This window comes from Nycticebus coucang, chromosome 7 (genome assembly GCF_027406575.1).
Source record: "Nycticebus coucang isolate mNycCou1 chromosome 7, mNycCou1.pri, whole genome shotgun sequence".
NCBI lineage: Eukaryota > Metazoa > Chordata > Mammalia > Primates > Lorisidae > Nycticebus > Nycticebus coucang.
The window spans coordinates 93,892,357-93,914,935 of record NC_069786.1 but is presented as its reverse complement, the minus strand read 5'-3'; the positions used below and the strand labels follow the sequence as shown (position 1 = coordinate 93,914,935).

The window sequence follows — 22,579 nt, the reverse complement described above, 5'->3', positions numbered from 1 at the left end:
CTTTTCCATTATAATGAAAATGAAAATTTTATATTACGTGTGTTATCCATTTGCATAAACAACACACAAAGTTATTTTGCCATGAAATTGAAGGGATAAAGTGAAAAAAATTTATTCATATTAGTATCATCGCAACAAAAGTAATGTCAAATGAGAATTTTATCACTTTTAGAAATTTCTGCTGACTGAACTATTAATAACAAGATGGAACCCTTCATCATAGCATATATAAGTTCAACACTTTGCCATTGCTGAGAATGGATATTTAGATGTTAGTAAAATAGTTAACTACCCAGAATATTCAAGTTCTTCCTAATTAATTTATCTTTCATACCTTTTACTATTTATCTGGTGGTTCTCAGCTACCTATAGCTGTGGCTTGTGTGGTCCTTTAATTCACATTAGCATATGTGAGTGCTGCGCAGACTTTGCTAAGTTGGGGAGTTTATCTCCCACGTGAATCTCGTGAATCTCATCAGTGTGTTAGAAGTCCACTCATTAGTGGTTCTTTCACTCTGGCACCTCTGTCCAAATTGCTTCTCAAGAAGATTCAGGAAATAGAAATCTGTTAATGCAATCATGTTGTTATAACTACTCCCAATCCACATCTGCTTCCAGAAGAAAAACCTGGATTAACAACTGTACTTGTTGGCTTGGCTTTCATTAAAAAACACCAGTCTTCTACCAACTCATTACTCAAATATAGATGGTAGGATCTGGTTTCATGGAGAGAAAGAATAGTTGTTCACTTGGTAAGGTGCATTATTTAGCCACATTGTGTCTTTGTCATTTACAAAATAAATTTCAGGGGATAATGTTAATATGTCTCATTAGCCAGCAATTTCTTACTATGTCAGAACCCAGAGATTAAATTGTAACTTTTCATTATATTTAATGTCCATTCATTCATTAGCTGTTGAATGCTTTTTGTTATTTTGTTCCAAAATAAATGTGGAAATATTACTGTAAGGCTATATGTAAGAAATAGTCAAATTTTAAAAAGAAAGACATCAAATCTGGAAGTAATTATATAAAATAATTAAATTTAATTGGCATTTGTCTAATGTGAGGGATATTTCTAGGAATATTTTTGGCAGTCCATATTTAACATAATAAGTAGGAATTTGACTTTCAGCAGGATTATTGACCTAGAAATGTAAACATGATCAGTTTATGAAGTACTGAACATAAATTTGAAATCTGCTTTTGAAAGTAACTAATTAAATAAGAAATGTGTTCATAGTGTATCTTTCTTTTAACATGCATTAATCGCTGTGTGTTCTAAGCAATAAAAGTAGCTTATCTTTTTTTTTTTTTTTAGTTTCTGATGTTAAGACTTCAAGACTACCCCTCTTTGTCTCATCTTGTTGTTTATGTACCATCTATTCATGGAAGTAAGGTAACAATTGGATTAAAATGTTATCAGAATGTTTTGGGAATACTCATGGTGCATTTTAAAGTTTTTTGTTTTGTTTTGTTTGTTTGGTTTTTGGTGATTTCTTCTGCATAGGGTTTATCTAAAATAACAGCCAGTTTGGTTATCCATGTAAGACTGTTAAGTCATTAGAATCATTTGCTCCAACTTGAACTAAGCAGAATAAACCCAAGTCCTTTTGTTCCAAGTGAGAACTGTTCCCAGTTTATTCGTCTTTCAAAATCTGTTAACTATTAGGTACCCTTTTATGTGTAAGGTTTTATTCTAGGAATTACAGGAGACACACCAATGAGGAAGACATGAAACCTGTTCTTAAAAGGAGTGAGAAAAAGAAAGTACCCAAGTATACATAATACAAACCAGAATATAGCAAGTATATGAAAAATGAAAAAGGAGGCAGATACCTGTTATTGATGGAATCGAGCATGGCTTTCTAATGATGTGATAGTTAAAATGGTCTTAATGCGGGCATAGTGGCAGCCACTTGTAGTCCAAGCTACTCAGGAGACTGAGACAGGAGGATTGCTTGAGCCTAGGAATTTTGAAGCTGTAGTGACCATTAATTGTACATCTCCCCTGTACTCCAGCATGGGCAATATAATGAGACTTGTCAGTTAAAAAGAAAAAAAAAAGAAAATGGCCTTGGAGGATAGTAAAAAATTTTATAGGTGGAATGAACATTTTAGACCTGTATTATAAATATGGGAATCACTAGCACATACGACTGTTTCTATTTAAGTACAGTTTAAAATTCAGTCCCTTACTTGTATTAGCCACATTCAGATGCTTAATAATAACATCATTGTTGAAAGTTATAATGGCAGCATTGTTTAGCTAAACAAACAGAGCAAAGCCTGGGTTATATTTGAAAAGCAGTGAATAAGTAAATAATAATTTTGAAATGATGGCCACTATAGATAGAATAGTAATGGAAGAAAGTCTGGGAAAGTAGTTCATGGCCATATGTTGAGACCTTGATTGCAGAATTCAAGATTTTACAGCAGTCAGGAGTTAGTAGGACGCTATAGGTTTTTCACCATAGTAGTAGTGGGATCAGAGATTATTTAAGAGATTAATCTGGCGTGCAGGATGGATCTGAAACAGAGAGACTAAGTACCTCTTAAGGGGTTATGAGGGCTTGTACAAGGTTGAAGACCCCCCTAATCCAAAAATTCAAAACCCCAAACTTTTTGAGGCTGACCTGATGCCACAAGTGGAAAATTCTGCCCTTGACCTCATGGTAAGCTGCAATCAAAATTTTGTTTCATGCACAAAATGATTTAAAATATATAAAATTACCTTCTGGCTATGTGTGTGAAAGGTATATATATGAAACATTAAAAGATTTCATGATTAGACTTGGGATTTCATCCCCAAGAAAAGATTAATTATATACAAATATTCCAAAATCTAAAACACTTCTGATAATAAGCATTTTGGATAAGGGACACTTATCCTGTACTGGAGTGAAATAAAAGGAGAGGATTTTGAGAGAATTAATGGGGGAAAAAAGAAGATGGGGGTAAAGGCCCTTGGTACTCCCCTTTTCCTATTTCACTTGCGAATTTATCCTTCAAGATCCAACATAAGTGTCCCTCTTTTCCTTTTCTAGACTCTTCCAGTAATCTTTTACTTACTCCTATGATACTTTGTTTATAAGTTCTTTGAGAAATACATTACATTGAAGTATGATTTATTTTTTATGTTGTTATTGCCCTTACCATATTGTGAACTCTTTGGGAATAATAACCAAATAAATTTTATTCTATTTTGCATTCTCACCGTTTCTTTTTTGTAAACACGTAACCACTCCCAACAGGATTGCTGTATTGGAGAAGGGGACATGGAGTTAACAATGTGGAAACAGCTGGGGGCTGAGGCTAGGAAGAACACCCTCCCTTCCCCATAGTGACTACCACATAAATACTCAAAACAAGGTTTTTTGCATGAGAAAGTTGATGAGATTTGTGGCCAAAATAATTAGGAAATTTTAAAAGAAATAGAGAAAGGAAAAGGGGGATGTAGTTAGGAGTCATCTCAAAGACTAAATCTCACAGGTACCTTATAATGGACTAATTGTTTTGTTTTGCTCACCTCAAGTGAGAGGTAATTCAGCATCTTCAATTAAAAGCTCTCTTGAAGGGTTTTTCTGGCAGGTAAGTTGGTTCTGAATGAATCTAACATTTTTCCCAAATTTGAAAAGGCCCTTTCTGGTTATTCCAAGAAATTAATGAGCTTTCTGCAAATAGGCAGTCTTAGCAGCCTAATAAATATAAAATGTCTTGACAGTCTTTGGAAAGTAGCTCTGCTGCTGACTTTACTGTCTGACAGTCCTATCTTCCTAGAATAACACAGGATAATTTTTGTATGTCTGTGTATAGCCCATCATCAGAAGACTACATATATTCAAATACCCAGTGTAAAAAAATTTGAATTAACTGATATCTTAATATATTTTTAGAAATGCAGACATGAAATTATTTGCATTTTTCTTGATGACAGAAAATAAAATAACTAAATCCCTTAGAAATGTTCTTACCTTGGATGCTTTAAAGACCTTTGAATTTTCTCTTTCTTGGGTAGGGAGTTATCAATTATGCAAAACTAAAGGGACAGCCAAATTTTTAAAGCAATAATAAAAATTCTATTATTTTAAATAACTATACAAAATGATTTAAATTGCTTTTAAACACTGCTTCCCTGTCTCAGGTAAAAGCTCACCAAAAAGTACTTTGTAAAAATATAATAAATAATATAATAAATGTAATAAAAATATAATAAATAATCCTGTTTGATAAACCATTTCTCTAGTATTTTAACAGCTGTTTTCTGTAATGAAAATACCTGACTCTGTTCTTTGCCTTGTAAGAGGGAGAAATAAAAGCAAAACTCATTAACAAGTTTTTCCTTTTGTTCCCCACGTATGTACTCTGCAATTTCTCTCATCTGTTTTTCATGTTCAAAAACAAATCTACCCAAGAGGCAAGCAAAGTACCACTGCTTCTAACACATCCAAGATGTAGTTGTTAGAAAAAGCCTAGGATAGACGGTGCTAGCTTTCCACTCTCTGTAGACAGCAAATTACTGTACTTGCTAACTACAGTCAGGCAGTAGAGTTTTTTCCTTTATCTCTTACAGAACAAAATAATGTGATTGCATCCTGGAGATTATTTTAATGAAGTTGTTCCTGTACCAGAAACAGTTCCTTTTGCAGATTACTGAGAGCAAAATTTCTTGCACAGTTGTAGAAATGTTACTAAAAAAGAAATGTTATCACTCAAAAATTGTAATGGTGTAGATATTACATTGTAGGTTTACAGTTTTGAAAAGCATTTATTTTTCTTCATATGTAGTAAACCTTTTTCCATTTATTATAATAACAGTTTAACCTGAAATAATCTTACATGAATAACATTAGTCATCTGTTGGTGAATGGCAATGTCTCCAAAGGCCTGAGTATAAATAAGAAATGAAAGATTTTTTTTTAAAAGGTGATGTAAAGAATCATATTTTCCTTTTGACTGTGAAAGTATTTGCAGTTATCTTATCTAAACCCTTAATCTTGAATTAGCTTTGCCTCTTAGTGCTTTGATCCCTCCTTTACTGTTTTTTCTACAAATACCTAAAACTATAAAAAAAAAAATGGCTATGACTCTCTTGTTCTAGAAATGACCCTCTAATATTTATATATTTAATTAAGTTCTGCTTGCTTATTAAATTTTCTCACATAACATCTCTTCTTAAGGAATTCTTGCTACCTAAGTATAGCCAGTTAACAGTGTCGATAGATAATACTTTTTCTAAAACTGAGCTTTATAGACTTTATTTTCCACTGAAACATCAAGTGAAGATATTTTACTATAAATTTCATTTTTTCTTAATTGAATGTTTATATTGTAGTTTGTTGTAGATTGTGAATTCTTTAAAAAAGAGACAAGATCAATTCAGCTTCCCGTAACTCATCTTTTTTCCTTTGGTAAGTTCTTTGGGAAATCTTAAGAATTGCTTTTATTTTTAAGATAGTACAAACTTATTTTGCCAGTTAGTTGCAATAAAGTAGAGCCTTGTAATGTCAAATATTGTATATTTCAAGTCTTATTCTTGGAATAACTATGTATGATAATGGTTCATTTAATAATGAGCTAGCAGTTATCTTCTGAGAAGTGAACTTTAAGAGAAATTTCTCCATAATCACATGCATTTGCAGATAATTGTGTATATGTGTTTTTATATGAAATTTATCCTAAATATTGACCCTTCTTATAAATTTTATTGTATAAATTGCTATCTGCCTTATGGAGGCCTCAAGATTTCTCTAAATATTCCTTTATTTTATTTTATTTTATTTATTTATTTATTTATTTTTTTAAGACAGAGTCTCACTATGTCACCTTTGGTAGAGTGCCATGGCGTCACAACTCACAGCAACCTCTAACTTTTGGGCTTAAGTGATTCTCTTGCCTCAGCTTCCCAGGTAGCTGGGACTGCAGGCGCCCTGACACAGCACCCAGCTATTTTTGTTGTTGTTGTGGTGGTGGTGGTGGTTGTCATTGTTGCTTAGCTGGCCTGGGCCAGGCTCGAACCCGCCAGCCTCAATGCATGTGGCTGGTGCTGTAACCTCTGCGCTACCAGCGCCGAGCCTATACTTTATTTTAAAATAATTTTAGACTTATAGAAAAGCCACAGAAGAGTAGAGTTCCTGTATATTTTTAGCCCATCTTCCCCAGATTTGACTTCCTGTACAAACGCAATATAATTTATAAAACTAAGAAATTAGCATTGGTACAGTACCTACATACTGTTAACTCTTAAGACTTTACTTAGTTTTCACCAGTTTTTCCAATGATGGCCTCCTTCTCCTAGTCCCATGTTGCATTTAACTGTCACGTTTCCTTAGTCTCCTGTGAAAGTTCCTCAACCTTTTCATGTCTTTCATGGCATTAAAACCTAAAACCTTTAAAGACCAGTGGTCATTTATTTTGTAGAATGTCCCTCAGTTTGGATTTGTCTAATGCTTTTTTTTTTATGATTAGATTGAGGTTATACTTTTTTTTGTCAAAAATACTGTGGAAGCAATGTACATTTCTCAGTATATCATATCAGTGTATACCTGATGATATCTCTAATTACTGAACCTCTGTTACCGGGGTCTCTTAGTTAAGGTGGTACTTATCAGGTTTTTCCACTGTAATGTTACTGCCTTTCCTTCTTGTAATTAATAAATATCTTGGATAAGATACTTTATGAGTATGTAAATATCCTGATTTTCTTCAAAATAACCTACTAATTTTAGCATCCATTGGTTATTTAGTCTTTAGCAAAGTATTACTCTGGTATTCTAATTTAATATTTCTAATTTATTAGAATTCTTCTTCAGGTAAATTTGTCCTAGCTCCCTATTTATGAATTTATTCACTTGTTATTTATGACAGTATTGTCTCATGGATATTTATTTTATTCATTGGATTGTAATCCATTCTTACATATTTTTTGTTCCAGCTTTAGATATTGGGAACTCTTTTAGGTTGGTTCCTGTGTTCTTTTGGTATGCGCTATATTTTATATGCCACCATGGAAAGCATCTGTGTTACTTGAGAAAACTTTCTTTAAGATTTTTATCCCTCCCTTACCCTTTTGGTTTTGTTTTTGGTAGAAAAACACTGAGAACATACAAAAATGACAACTCTGAATCACCTGTATCATTGAAGATAGCAAGCTTGTAAATAAAACATCTACCAAGAAAGTATATTTTTCTGAAATTGGAAATAGGTACTAGACTTTTTGAAAAACACATATATGTGATTGGAAGTCATAAATATGCTTTGTCCAGAGTTTATTGTAGGACGATTAGACTTTAGGATTTCTGTCCTCCACATTAGAAGTGAAAACCCGTAAATTATTCTTTAATGTCAAAAACCTATTAGCATAATATTAATGTTAAGCAGTCAATAGATACTTTAAAATGCTTTGATAATCTAAGTTATACAGTACTTTTAATTCAATAGGATTGTCTTCAAGGAAAGTGGTATTAAATACAAGTGGCCTATACTACAATATAGAGCTTCTGAACTTTGGACAGGTAATTATCCTGATTATAACAAAAAGGATTTGATTTTATTTCACTGTTTAAACAAACAAATAAACTTTTGTTTTTTTGTTTTTTTGTTTTATTTTTGTGGTCAAACCTCTATTAGATATACCAAGCTTTTCAAATCAACGTGGTAAGCAAATGCTCAGGAGTCAAAGGTAAATAAATGTATTCTCTGAAACATATATAAGAAATAGTATTGTCATTTGAAGAATCAACGGTTCTTCATTTGAATTTTCTGTAATAATTGTTCTTTCTTATATTTTTATGTGAAATAAATTCTCTTTGATTATAGAAAAGATAATTACATTTCCAAGGGATTTGACATAGATCCTTTCTTAACAGGAAAGCATCTTTGTCTGTTTTAGTTTAAATATTCATGTTTTAAAAATACTCTATATCTTTGTTTCATTATAGTAATTCACATCTAGCTGTTTAATATTTTTAGTTTCTTCATACTACCGATATGTTCTAACATCTTTTGTAAATCTAATTAAATTATTACTATTTAGGAATTCTCTATAATTTTTTATTGTGTGATACAATTCTTATTTTTTTATGAAATGAGTAATTGTATTATTACTTAGGTATTGTTGTACCTTATGTAACATTTAGGATAACATAGTAATACATGTTTCCTTTGTGTTCTAACAGAAGAAATAACTAGTATCTATAAACTTCATATTCCCTGGTCTTATGAAGATTCACTAACTATTGCACAGTAAGTATATGAAAGAACTTACTTTAAGCTCTGCTGTTTTTGAAGAATATTCTACTTAGTTTATTTATTTAAGTCAGATGAATTATCAAACTGCCCCAGTAAAAATGTCTGTATCTTTTATGTAGCATTATGCCCATAATTTAATAAATAGTATACTTAGTAAATTATATAGAACTCAGACATTACTTGCTAGAGACATGAACTACCTTCCATCCTCTCTCCCAACTCCTGTGTCCTAAAAGGATCATTCAAACAATTGTGCTGTGACTGGAAAAGTATCTACCCACAATAATGTGTTTAGCATCTAGCTTCCAGTCTACATTATTTCACTGTATTGTGTTGAGGATTGACTCAGCCATGCATCTTTTTTTTGTTGTTGTTGTTGTTTTTTTTTTTGAGACAGAATCTTACTATGTTGTCTTCAGTAGAATGCTGTGGCATTACAGCTCATAGCAACCTCAAACTCTTGGGCTTAAGTGATTCTCTTGCCTCAGCCTCCCAAGTAACTGGGACTACAGGCACCCACCACAATGCCCGGCTATTTTTGTTGTTGTTATTGTAGTTGTCATTGTTGTTTAGCTGGCCCGGCTGGGTTAGAACTCACCAGTCTCAGTGTATGTGGCTGGCACTGGAACCACTGCGCTACGGGCACCGAGCCTTAGCCATGTGTCTTTAACAGCATTTTGTGTCTGAGAATTGATATTTAAGTATCTCTTCAGGGTTCCATCTTCCACAGAAATTTCTCTGAAACTCCATATTGCTCAACCAGAAAATGATAGCCATGTGGCATTATTAAAAATGTACACATCACCAGACTGTCAGTATGAGGTAAGTAGTATGTTTGCTTAATCTTCAAGATACAGTTATAGAATTAACTACAAATCTTTTCTTTTTTACTTCAGCCTCAGATACTAGAGATGTGGAAGCCAATAAGTATAAGAAATACACATTTAAAATGTTTCACATATTCTCCATTTTGCCTATTAGCACCACCTCTGTATTTACTTAGCTGGATCATTTGAATATATATATATCTTAATAAATAATAGAAAATAAAACAAAAATCAAGACTGCAGATTAGCCTTCTACATTTTGAAGGCCAAGGTCCAGAATCACCTAAAATTGAAGAACATGAAAGCAGCTGACTTGGCTTTACTGCAGTAATTGACATGAAACCTATTGGCTTATATAGCTGTACTGGGTTAGCTTAGGCACTTCTTTCCTTTTCACTAATTATTTTAAGCTCTGTTAGTCATTAATATGTGTGACTTAGTATCTGTTATGTCTGTTTTATAATCAAAGTACATCTCTTTGTGCTAGGAGAAGAGGAATAGACTTGAGGGTAACATTTTATTTACTTAGGGATTCAGGAACTAAAAGAGTCCCCAGTTTCCAGATTTAAGTGGTTAAAGTACACATTTCGTGGTAGTGACATCCCTGCCCTCTGGTTTATGTGCAGTATCTTATTTCAGCTTAACTACTTTAAACCAAACATACATACTTGTATTCTTATTAGAGCTAACTATCTTAGAGTACACTAGGATCGATATCCTCAGATTTACTAATCTATTATTATCTATTGTCTGTTCTTACAACTAAGTTTCAGTTTAACCTATGTTATAAATTTAGATTTCACAGAATTTACAAATGCTTTGGTATCTTGCATTTATTTAATAGTAAAGACTCGTGCAGGGCAACAGTGGTTTTTAACTTGTGTAGTTTTTTTAATATTAAAGTGATAGAATTGAAAATTATGTTAACAATTTGGCTACAAATGTGTCATGTTCTCAAAATGTCCATATTTTTACAAATATCGCATATTTTCAAGAAGTCTATATTTTGACAAAATTGTCATTTTATAACTTTACTAAGAAAGACTTATCTCCTTTTCCCATACTTCCTAATATCAAAAAAGGCAATTTATGGTAACATAATGAAAGACAAATTTCTTTTTAAAATATTACTTTGGTTTAAATTTCTTTAGTTGGCATAAGTTATGGTAATAAGTTTTAAGTTTGGTAATAAGTTATTCTGGTTAATTAAGAATTCTGGTTAGTAAGGAGTTACCACACATACATAGCATTCAGTTGTCAAAGAATTAGAATATGGGAACACATACTAAAGAGTAAAACTACACTTAATACAATTTAAATGGTGGTTCAGAAGATTCTTTAAGATCTTGAGTGCCTTTAGCTTTATCATTATAAAAAATTAATTATTATGCTTAGAGATGTGTAGAACTGCTCATTTTAATAAAATGTGAACTCGAGGAATTGAGAGGAAAATAACCTTTTTTTGTTTTTTTTGATAATTATTTTAAACTAGGTCACAGTTAAGACTTCCTTTTCACAAATACTTGGACAGGTAAGAGAAACTCCTGGTTGGTTATTTATTGACTTGTGAATAGACATTGTAAGGAAGAGGTTACAGACTTTTACTATAAAGGGCCAGATAATCAATAATTTAGCAGACCACATACTGTCACCACTGCAACTACCTTTTCCTCTTCTTTTTTCTTCTCATTCTTCTTCCACTTTAATAAAATACAAAAACCATTCTTGGTCTACAGGCAGTAGTTGGCAATCCCTGCTTTAAAGTGATGCTTTCACATTTCATATATCCAAGAAATAAGAGCTGATAACTGATTCTCAAACAAATTAATATTTTTGGTTAAATGAATGTCATATTAAGACTTCATGTTGCTCATACTATATTATAATTCAATGTACAGTAAAATCTGTAGACCTTGTCATATAAATGAACATTTTCAAAGAAGTTTTTTTATTATGTGTGCTTAGTTTATAAAAGGTGTAATAATATATTCCATTAAAGACAAATGTGTTGAAATTCACTTGCAAAGGATGTTACAAAAGTAATTTATCAAGCAGTAGAACTACAGATGTTATTTATTATTGTTAATAATATTTGCAGAATTATACAACATGGACAAACATAAGATAATATTAATTCGGAAAATTATATAGTTTTAAAATTCAGTAAAATTTTATTGTACCTTTTATTACTTTTACTTTATTTGTTGGTCTGTTATATTTTGCAATCCAGGCATAGTAGTTTTGTTTATTTTTTTACTTTGTCATTTCTATAATTACAATAAAATTCAAAATTAGAAACAGTTTTATATACATTATTTCATTTGATCCTCATAGCAACCCAGTGAAACCTAGATTGTGATTGTTAGTGAACACTACAAAATTCTAAGTTAATCTATAAAAATTTTGTGCTAAATTAGGAAGTGAAGATTAAATGTTAATGTAAGTTGAAAAATAATGCCAGGTGTGGGGGGCCTCATGCCTGTAATCCTAGCACTCTGGGAGGCTGAGGCAGGATTGGTCAGGGATTTGAGACTTGCCTGAGCAAGAGTGAGACCCCATCTCCACAAAAAAATAAAAAAATTAACCAGGTATCGTGACAGACATCTGTAGTCCCAGTTACTCAGGGAGGCTGAAACAGGAAGATTGCCTGAGCCTAAGTGCTGGAAGTTGCAGGGAGCTACAATGATACCGCTGCATTCTACCCAGGTTAACAGAGTGAGACTTGTTAAAAAAAAATTTTTTTTTTTTTTTCGAAAATAGGACATGGATAATTATAGTAAGTATTCTAAAATGTTAAAGGACCAACTATTAAATTTCTTATAGGGGTAAAATTCATGCTGTTGAATTTTTAGTATGTCTAACAGGCATATTACACAGTGATTTGGGATGAAGATAGAACATACTGTCTTTGTTATTAATGTGGCTCATAATTTAGTTTAGTGACAAGAAAAGTCAAATTAGCCTGATATTCAGCAGTCAAGCATAATTATATTAGATACCAAAAGATGACAGACTAATATTCTTGTTTAGATGTGGGAAGTCTTTCTACAGAATGAGGACATACAGGTAGGTGTTACAGGATCAGAGGTGGTTTTTTTTTAAAGGTCAAGTAAAGTATTTGTGGTGATTGAATTAAGTTCTTTCCAAATTATTGAAAAGGTACAAGATGTTCTTTGTGTTTATTTAAAAATTTAGCTTGTAAAAATAAAAAATACAAAAATAAAAATTTAGTTTGTAGTCAGTAAGAAAATGAATTAAAGTTATATAATGTCTTTTTTTTTTAAATAAACATACTTTTATTGTGGCTAATTCAGTCACAGATGACTGGGAAAAAGGAATAAAGAGGAACCACTTAGGAGAATCTTAGCCTTTGAGTAGATAATTTTTTATAAAATTAATATTTTTCCATAAAAGGAAAGAGAAAAATATGTTTACTTATTTTTTTAGTCTACTGTTATGAAAAAGAAGGCAAAAAATAAACTAAAACTTACTTTCTTAGGAGAATTCCATAAACTCTAGTAAAATCATTTATATATAGTAATAAAGTCTAGTGTTGCCAGTTGTTTAGATTTTTAAGAGAAATTGGAAATCTTCAGTTTTAAATTTCCAATTATATGTTTTATTATGCCTTTGATGAAAAGTCTGATATTTCTAATATGCTGTATATTATTAACATTTCTTTTACTCAGACTCTTTGATGCTCATTACTAGAAATATCTTTGTGGATGTGTCAGGGAAGGTAAAATTAAAAATCTTTTAATTTTTCAGTGTTGGTATTTGATTGAAAATTTAAAGAAATACCATGCCAAATACTAAGCCCGATGATGACATGTCTCCATTTGCCCCTGGAGGCCAGTTTATGATTGTTCATTTTATTGTGTTTTATATACCTACCTGTATCTGTAGCTCCATGTAACACTTAATACAACAACAATACTCCATCATTAAAAGAAATTTATGTTCAGAATACTGTGTAGAGCCTCTTACAAGATCCTAAAGACAGTGATGGGTGTTAAAGGTAGTAATAACAGCTAACGTTTATTTACCAGTTACCATATGCCACTTTCTCTGCCAAATGTTTTACACAAGTGTAACACATTTAAGTCTCAAACCCTGTGAGTTAAGTGCTTTTATCTCATTTTATTGAAGGCGGTAGAGAGAGGAGGTGTACAGTAACATACCCAAGAACATAGAATTTGTGAGAGGCAAAGCTGGAGTCTGTATTCAGGGATAGGACCCTTCAGCCTGCTGTGCTCAACTTTCCTTTTGTACTCTTGATAATTAATGTATGGTATATATTTCCCAATCTGTCATTAGCAGGCAATGGGTATCATTTAGCGGTAGAAAGAAAAATGGCCTTTTCCCTTTTACTCAACTTTCCCCTTCTTCCACTCAAAGATATAAACTACAAATCATGAATGTGGTATATAGTTTGGCTGTACAATTTTTTGTTTTTCTGATCTCTTTTAACCTGAACATCTATGGAGGAACTTCAGGAAAACCCTAAACTTTCTGAAGTTTTATGCAACATTTTGAGTAAGCTTACATGCACTACCATATTTTTCATCAGATAAATTCTGTGGAACGTAAATTTCCTTTTAAAATGCAACATTAAAAGAAGAACTTAACACTTTGGTTTTTATTATATTTATTTTTATACAGAGATTGGATTAACTAATAGAATGACTAGAAACGCTATTACATAATGGTTCTACTCTTAGGCTCTGCATTAAAACCCAGTGCCACATGATTTCCAAACACAGAAGGAATTAAAGGTTAAAATAATAGCAGCTATGTTTTCTGATAGCTTATCATGACAAGTTAATATTCTGAATATTTTACCCAAGTGAACATATTTAACACTCATAACCACCTATAAGCTAAATACTATTATTGTCCCCATTTTACAATAATAGTATTGATAAGAGAATAGAAAAGGACAGGTAAGTAACTTTCCTGTTATGTTTTTAATTGTGCAAGTTACTTGGATTCCTCGTGCCTAAATTTCTTTGCCTGTAAAGTGGGAATAAGAGCTACCTCAGAGTACTTTGGGAGAAGAACATGAGATAATGCATATGAGGTGTTTAGTATCATACCTGGAATATATTAAATTCTCAATAAATGTGCTTTGAAAAATAGTTTTTTAGCACATACTACTCAATGATATGTTCTATCATGTCTTTTATGAAAACTTCAGATGTTTCTAATGTGCTGTATATTAACATTTATTTTACTTAGAGTTTTTGTTACTCATTAGTGGAAATAACTTTGTGGCTGTGTCAGGAAGGGTATAATTTGAACAACAACTGTTTTATTTTATGGGAAAGTATGTTTATTTTGCTAACATGCATATTCATGAATATTAAGTTGCCCATTGATTTTCCTGTTTTCCAGGTGGTTAGATTTCATGGTGGAGCTCTTCCTGCTTATGTTATATCTAGTAGCCTTCTTGCTTATGGAGGACAGTTATATTCTCTTTTCTCAACAGGTAAGAATGCTTATGGTTTTTAAGTTACTTGTGTTATATTAAGGTAAAGCAGATATTCCGTATTTGTATTTCTATGTATTTCATTATATTGAATTAGTAGATGCAATAAGGGACTACATAGAAAGTAGATAATAGCAGCTACTACTTCTGTTCTTGAAAACTCAAAAATAACCAGGTGATTTTATGATCAGTCTTTTCTGCATCGTTATCACTTTTCCATCGTCAACTACCCGTGTTAAACTGGTGTAGGGCAGCTGGTCCAGAGGCATTCTGTTTAAGCCCTGCAAATGATTAACATTCTCTTAGCCTGTCACTTTTGTATCAGTGTCATTTTTTTAATGGGAAAAATAATGTTATTTTGAATTTAATCATTATTTTAAAATAATGTTATTTTTAATGTTAATGTTAAATAGTTTTTTAAAAAATATATGGGTTGAACAGTGTAATAATCTTTCATATAAATTTTTTTTCAGTATTTATGTCTTCAAAAGAGACAAAAAGATCTCAGCACCCATAACTCAGTGGTTAGGGCACCAACCACATATACCTAGGCAGGCAAGTTTCAACTTGACCCGGGCCTGCTAAACAACAATGACAACTGCAATAAAAAAAATAGCCAGGTGTTTTGGCGGGTGCCTGTGGTCCCAGCTACTTGGGAGACTGAGGCAAGAGAATCGTTTAAGCCCAAGAATTTGAGGTTGCTGTGAGCTGTGACACATGGCACTCTACCAAGGGTGACATAGTGAAACTCTGTCTTAAAAAAAGAGACAAAAAGTTAACAAAACACATCAAAAAAAATTAACAATAATGCCCTAATATTCTCGAATAATTTTGTAAATAAAAAAATTTTTTTGAAGTTTAATTATACATATTTGCGGGTATAAGTAACATTTTAATAAATACATATAATTTGTAAAGATCAAATCAGGGTAATTAGGATATCTGTCACCTTAAACATTTATTATTTCTTTGTGTTGGGAACATTACAAATCTTTAGCTATTTTGGCATATGTTATAAATTGTTGTTAACTGTAGTCACCCCCAATGTGCTATCAAATACTAGAACTTACTCCTTCTAACTATATTTCGTATCCATTGATCTATCTTCTTTTTTTCCTCCCTCCTACCTCTCGACCATTCCCGGCCTCTGATAACTGTCATTCTATTCTCTACCTTTGTGAGATAAACTTTTTTAGCAACCACATGAGTGAGAACATGTGGTATTTGTCTTTCCATGCCTGACTTATTTCACTTAACATAATATCCCATCCAAATGACAGAATTTCATTCTTTTTTGTGGCAAATAATATTCTGTTTTATAAATATACCACATTATTCACCTGTTGATGGATACTTTGATTCCATATCTTGGCTTCTATGAATAGTATTGCAATGAATATAAGAGATACCTCTTTGATATATGTTTTTTTTTTTCTTTTGGACATATACCTAGCAATAGGATCACTGGATCATATGGTAAATCTATTTTTAGTTTTTTGAGGGACCACCATACCATTTTCCATGGTAGCTGTACTAATTTACATATCAGTAGCACACTAGTGATCCCTCCACATCTTCACTAGCACTTGTTATTTTGTCTATTTTAATAATAACTATTTTAAATGGGGTGAGATGACATCATGTGGGTTTGATTTGCATTTCCCTAATGATTAATGAATGATATGGAATGTTATTTCATATACCTACTGGTTGTTTGAATGTTTCTTTTATAAAATGTGTACTGAGATCATTTGCCTATTTTTAATTGGATTATTTGGGACTTTATTATTGAATTATTTAAGTTCCTTATATATTCTGATTAATTCATTCTCATGTGAATAATTTACAAATATTCTCTCCCAATCTGTAGGTCGATTCTTCACTCTATTATTACCTTTGCTGTGCAGAAGCTTTTTAGCTTGATATAATACCACTTTCTGTTTTAGCTTTTTTGCCTGTGCTTTTGAGATCTTACCCAAAAAATTATGTCCTCAAATTAATAGCCTGAAGTGTTTCCCCAATACTTTCTTATAGTAGTTTCATAGTTTCAGGTTTTACATTTAAGTCTTAATCTAATTTTATTTGATTTTTGTATATGGAGTCTAATTTCATTCTTCTGCTTGTGAACATCCAGTTTTCCCAGCACCATTTATTGAAGAGACTGTCTTTTCCCAAATGTATATTTGTGGCATCTTAATCAAAACTGAATTGACTATAAATGTGATATAATTCTGGGTTCTCTATTCTTTTTTTTTTTTCATTGGCCTGTATATCTTTTTTTTTAAGGTTGATACCTTACTATTTGGGTTGCTATAGTTTTATTATATAATTTGAAGTCAGGTAATGTGATGTCTATATTTTTTCATTTTGATCAGAATTGCTTTGTCTATTCAGGGTCTTTTGTGGTTCCATACAAATTTTAGGATTGTTTTTTCTATACCTATGAAGAATTTCATTGGTATTTTTTAAATCTGGAGATCACATTAGGTATTACCACTAAGAATCTCAGATTGAAAAGTCTCTTGAGGTCTAGGAAGCCTAACCAACTTCAGACTTTAGATTGTACTTAGCCTTAAGGTCCCCAGGCCTGATAAGAAGTGAAGTTTTTATTCACTCATTGTAAGTCTAGGAACCCTGGAAGTCAGATATTCTGTGGATCTTCTCAAATATGACATGTTAGTCAATGCCTTAGTTGTATAAGCAAGAATAAATTATATCTTGCTATAAAGAGAAAGCATATTTTTATTGGATTTACGTAAATAACCACATTGCCATAAGAATACTCAGTGAAAAATTTCTGAGTTTTATAGGAATCAAGTAAAGATTCAGGTGGATGCTTTGGCTCATTGGTTAGCACACCAGCCCTGCCTGGGCCTGATTAACAAAAATAAAGAGTGGGGAGCAGGCCTGGTGGCTCATGCCTGTAATTCCAGCAGTCTAGGAGGCCAAGGCAGGTGGATTGCTTGAGGCTCAGGAGTTTGAGACCAGCCTGAGCAAAAGTGAGATCCCAGCATTGTGCCAGGTACTTGTGGCCCCAGCTACTTGGGAGCCTGAGGGAAGAGAAATGTTTTGAGCCCAAGAGATTGAGGTTGCTGTGAGTTATGATGCCATGTCATAAAAATATTATCAGTTATCATTAATTTTTGTTTTGCTCGATCTTAATTAGCAGTTTCATGAACCCATTGATTTCTTCATCAAAGTTCTAGAAATGTTTATTTAATTCATTGATCTTAAATCTCTGTGCATGAGTACTTGTTAGAGTCTTTTCTGCAAAAAGCAGTTTGGACTATAGTTAATTGGAAATACTTTTTTTTTTTTTTCTGAGACAAAGTCTCACTGTGTTACTGTGTTACCCTCAGTAGAGTGCTGTGGTGTCACAGCTCATAGCAACCTCAAACTCTTGGGCTTAAGTGATTCTCTTGCCTCAGCCTCCCAAGTAGCTGGGACACAGGCGCCCACCACAATGCCCAGCTATTCTTTTTGTTGTGGTTATTGCAGTTGTTGTTGTTTAGCTAGCCTAGGCCATGTTCAATCCTGCCAGCCTTGGTGCATGTGACCGGCACCGTAACCCCTGTGTTATGGGTGCTGAGCCTCCCCTTGCTTGATTTCCACTGTATTTTACTTCATTTTGTGCACGTTTGTGTTCATAGGTTAGTTCTAGTTTAATAACAAGTACATATGGTGTTTTTCCATTCTTTAGATACTTGACTTAAAGTAATGGTTTCCAACTGCATCCAAATTAATGCAAAAGGCCTTAATTCATCCTTCTTCATGGATGACTTGTATTCCTTAGTTTTGTTAATCCTCTGATGAATTGATGTGAACTTGGATTGATTCCACGTGTTTGCAATTGTGAATTGTGCTGCAGCAAACGTTCAAGTGCAGTTATCTTTCCATAAAATTACTTCTTTTCAGTTGGGTAAAAACCTAGTAGCGGGATTGCTGGATTAAATGGTAGGTCTACTTTTAGTTTTTTGAGGAATCTCCATACTGTTTTTCATAGAGGTTGTACCAATTTGCAATCACACCAACAGTGTAGAAGCATTCCTTTCTCTCTGCATCCATGCCCAATGTCCATTATTTTTAGTCTTTTTAATATTAAGACCAAAAATGGTTAGTTACCGTTCTAACTGGGGTAAGGTGAAATTACATTGTGGTTATAATTTGCATTTCCCTGGTAATTAGTGACAATGACCATTTTTTTGTATGTTTTTTGGCCATTAGTTTATCTTTTGAAAAGCTTCTGTTCATGTCTTCTGCTCACTTTTTTTTTTTTTTATTGTTGGGGATTCATTGAGGGTACAATAAGCCAGGTTACACTGATTGCAATTGTTAGGTAAAGTCCCTTTTTGCTCACTTTTTAATTGGGTAGTTTTTTTCCTTGCTGATTGGCTTGAGTTTTTTGTAGATTCTTGTTATTAGCCTTTTTCCAGTGTATAGATTGTGAATATTTTCTCCCATTCTGTAAGTTGTTTCTTTGCTCTGTAAATTGTTTCCTTAGCTGTGCAGAAGCTTTTTAATTCAATCAAGTCCCATTATTTATTTGTTGTTGTTACTGAGGTTAATATTGGGGTCTTCTTCTTAAGTTCTTTGCCTGGGCCAATATCTAGAAGAATTTTTCTAACATTTTCTTTTAGAATCCTTATGGTTTCTTAGCTTACATTTAAGTCTTTTACCCATCTTGAATTAAATTTTATGAGTTGGTGAGAGATGTGGATCCCTTTTCATTCTTCTGCATGTGGCTATCCAATTTTTCCAGCATTATTTATTGAATAGGACTTCTTTTCCATAGTGTATCTATTGTCTGCTTTGACAAAGATTAGACCAACTCAGTCAGTCAAAAGTAGAGAACAGAGAATTAAGAGGAATGAACAAAGCCTACAAGAAACATGGGATTATGTAAAATGGCCAAATATAAGAATCATAGGCATCCTTGAGGATGAAGAAGAAAACACATAAGATCTGAAAAACCTATTCGAGGGAATAGGTGATGAAAACTCTGGTCTTGCTAGAGATTTAGACATCCAGAAGCTCAATGAACAACTGGTAGATTTATTGTAAAGAGCAATCACCAAGAAATGTGGTCATCAGAATGTCCAAAGTTAGCATGAATGAGAAACTATTGTGAGCCAGGAGGTGAAAACATTAAGTAACTTACAAAGGAAAACCTATTAGGTTAACTGCAGACTTCTCAACTGAGATCTTCACAAGCCAGAAGGGATTGGAGCCCCATCTTCAGTGTTCTTAAATAGAATGCCGCAAGCCAGAATTTTGTATTCTGCAAAACTAAGTTTCATATATGAAGGGCAAATAAAGACCTCCAGACAAGCAAACACTGAAAGAATTTGTCAGAACCAGACCTGCCTTGCAGGAAATACTCCGAACTGCATTACACATGCATCAGCACAGTAGACACCCACCAGTGTAAAACCATCCAAAAGCTGAAGCTCAGAGCTCGTATAAAACATCAGCACAAGAGGTAAAATAAAGGAATAAGGTCCTATCCAACAGGATAAACAGAATAGCATCTCATACATCAATTCTGTAAATCAAGGTGAATGGTTTGCATGTCCCCGTTAAGAGATGCTGGCTGAATGGATGAAAAATGCAACCCAAGTATCTGCTATCTCCAGGAAACACATCTAGCCTACAAGGATTCATACAGACTGAAGATGAAGGGTTGGAAAAACATGGAAATGAAAAAAAAAAAAAAAAAACAGGTGTAGCCATTCTCATCTCAGATAAAATTGACTTCAAATCAATAATAGTATAAGGAACAACAAAATGGTTACTATATACTTTAAAATGAGCAATTCAACAAGAAGGCATAACAGTCCTAAATATTTATGCACTTAACTCAGGAGTCACCAGTTTCATAAAGCAGATCCTACTAAATCTAAGCAAAGAGATAAACAGCAGCATTTGTAATTGCCGGCAACTTCAACATCCCACTAACAAAACTGGACAGATCATCCAAGCAGAAAATAAAGAAACACTGTACACGTATGAGACTCTAGAAAAAATCGGCCTAACAGACATTTACACAACATTTTATCCAAAGACTATTTTATATATGTTCTTCTCATCAGCACACAGAACATTCTCTAAGATTGATCATATGTAGTATGTTAGGTCACAAAACATGTCTCAAATGGCTCAGCACCCATAGCACCAGCCACATATACTGGGGCTGGCAGGTTTGAACGAGGCCCGGGCCTGCTAAACAACAATGCCAACTAATAAAAAAAAAAAAAAAAGGTAGCCAGGCATTGTGCTGGGCACCTGTAGTCCCAGCTACTTGGGAGGCCTAGGCAAGAGAATCGCTTAAGTCTTAAGAGTTTGAGGTTGCTGTGAGGTGTGACATCACAGCACTCTACCAAGGGCGACATAGTGAGACTCTGTCTCAAAAAAAAAAAAAAAAAAAAGTCTCAACAAATTAAAGAACAAATGGAAATCATACCTTGTATCTTCTCAGTTCACAGTAGAATAAAACTAGATATCACCTCGAAGAGAAACACTCATTTCTACACATGTCATGGAAATTAAATAATGACATAAATATTGACATAACAAATGCCATTTATTTATTATGTCAATATTTATGTCATTTAATTATATATAAATGTCATTTATTATAAATAATAATGACGTAAATAATGACATTAATAATAATGACAATAATCTAATGACATGTCTCAAGAATCAGAAAAGGGACTGAGTATCATGACTTACACCTGTAATCCTAGCACTTTGAGAGGCCAAGGCAGGAGGATCCCTTGAGGTCAGGAGTGTGAAACCAGCCTGAGCAAGAGCAAAACCTTAGCTTTAATAAAAAGAAAAAATTAGCCAGGTGTTGTGGCAAGTAAGTGCCTGTAGTCTCTGCTACTTGGGAGGCTGAGGCAAGAGGTTTGCTTGAGCTCAGGAGTTTGAGGTTGCTGTGAGCTAGGTTGAGGTAACAGAGTGAGATTCTATTTCACATACATACACACATACACACACATATATATGTATGAATAAATAAATAAGGCAGTGATTTTCAACTGGCATGCTGCTGTACCCTGGTGTGCCATGAGAGGATCTTAGGTGTACCATGAAAAATTTTAAAGAGCATTAAGTTCAAAGCACAGTATGTATGCTTTTTTTAACTCTCTTTTTTTTTTGATCAATATAACTTAAGTGTGCTGTGGAAAGTTTAACTATAGGTTCAAGTGTGCTGAGATTGAAAAATGGTTGAAAAACACTGAAGGGAACTGAAAAGGAAGTGCAGACCAAATCCAGAGCCAGCAGAAGAAAAGAACAACTAAGGTCACAGCAGAACTAAATGAAATGAAAAACAAAAAAACAATACAAGGATCAATACAAGAACCGACAAAAAAATTGGTTCTTTGAAAAGATAAACAGAATCAATAGACCTTTTGCTAGATTAACCAGGAATAGAAGAGAAAGGACCCAAATAAGCTCAATCAAAAGAAATGAAAAAGATTTACAACCAATATCCCAGAAATACAAAATATAAATCTATGAATACTATGAAAATACACATGTAAACTTGCACATGTAGAAGAAATGGAAAAATTCCTGGAAATATACAACCCCTCAAGACTTAGTCAAGAAGAAATAGAATTCTTCAACAAACCAGTAGTGGGCAATGAAATTGAAGCAGTAATTAAAAATCTTCCAACAAGAAAAAGCCCAGAGCAGATGGATTCACAGCTGCATTTTACCAGACCTGTAAAGAAGAGCTGATACCCATACTGTAGAAATTATTGAACAACATTGAGGAGGTGAGAATATTCCCTAACTCGTTCTACTAAGCCAGTGTCACCTTGACGCCAAAGTGAAAGGACATAACAAGAAAGAAAGAAAGAAAACTAGAGACCAATATCCCTTATAGGGATGCAAAAATCCTCAGTGAAACACTAACAAACCAAATTCAATAGCACATCAAAAAATAATCCACCATGCCAAGTAGACTTCATCCCATGGACGTTCAGCATATATATATATATATATA

At 33.0% G+C, this 22,579-nt stretch overlaps 1 protein-coding gene across 1 annotated transcript in view; it reads left to right on the top strand.

Moving 5' to 3' along the window:
• PGAP1 (post-GPI attachment to proteins inositol deacylase 1) overlaps nucleotides 1-22,579 on the top strand; it is a 97,426-nt gene that overhangs the window by 46,018 nt on the left and 28,829 nt on the right. The window contains exons 13-20 of the mRNA XM_053598404.1: nucleotides 1,322-1,399; nucleotides 5,336-5,411; nucleotides 7,441-7,514; nucleotides 7,630-7,681; nucleotides 8,178-8,244; nucleotides 8,964-9,072; nucleotides 10,570-10,608; nucleotides 14,472-14,565. Coding sequence (XP_053454379.1) covers nucleotides 1,322-1,399; nucleotides 5,336-5,411; nucleotides 7,441-7,514; nucleotides 7,630-7,681; nucleotides 8,178-8,244; nucleotides 8,964-9,072; nucleotides 10,570-10,608; nucleotides 14,472-14,565 — 589 coding nt within the window. The remainder of the gene's footprint in view (nucleotides 1-1,321; nucleotides 1,400-5,335; nucleotides 5,412-7,440; nucleotides 7,515-7,629; nucleotides 7,682-8,177; nucleotides 8,245-8,963; nucleotides 9,073-10,569; nucleotides 10,609-14,471; nucleotides 14,566-22,579) is intronic.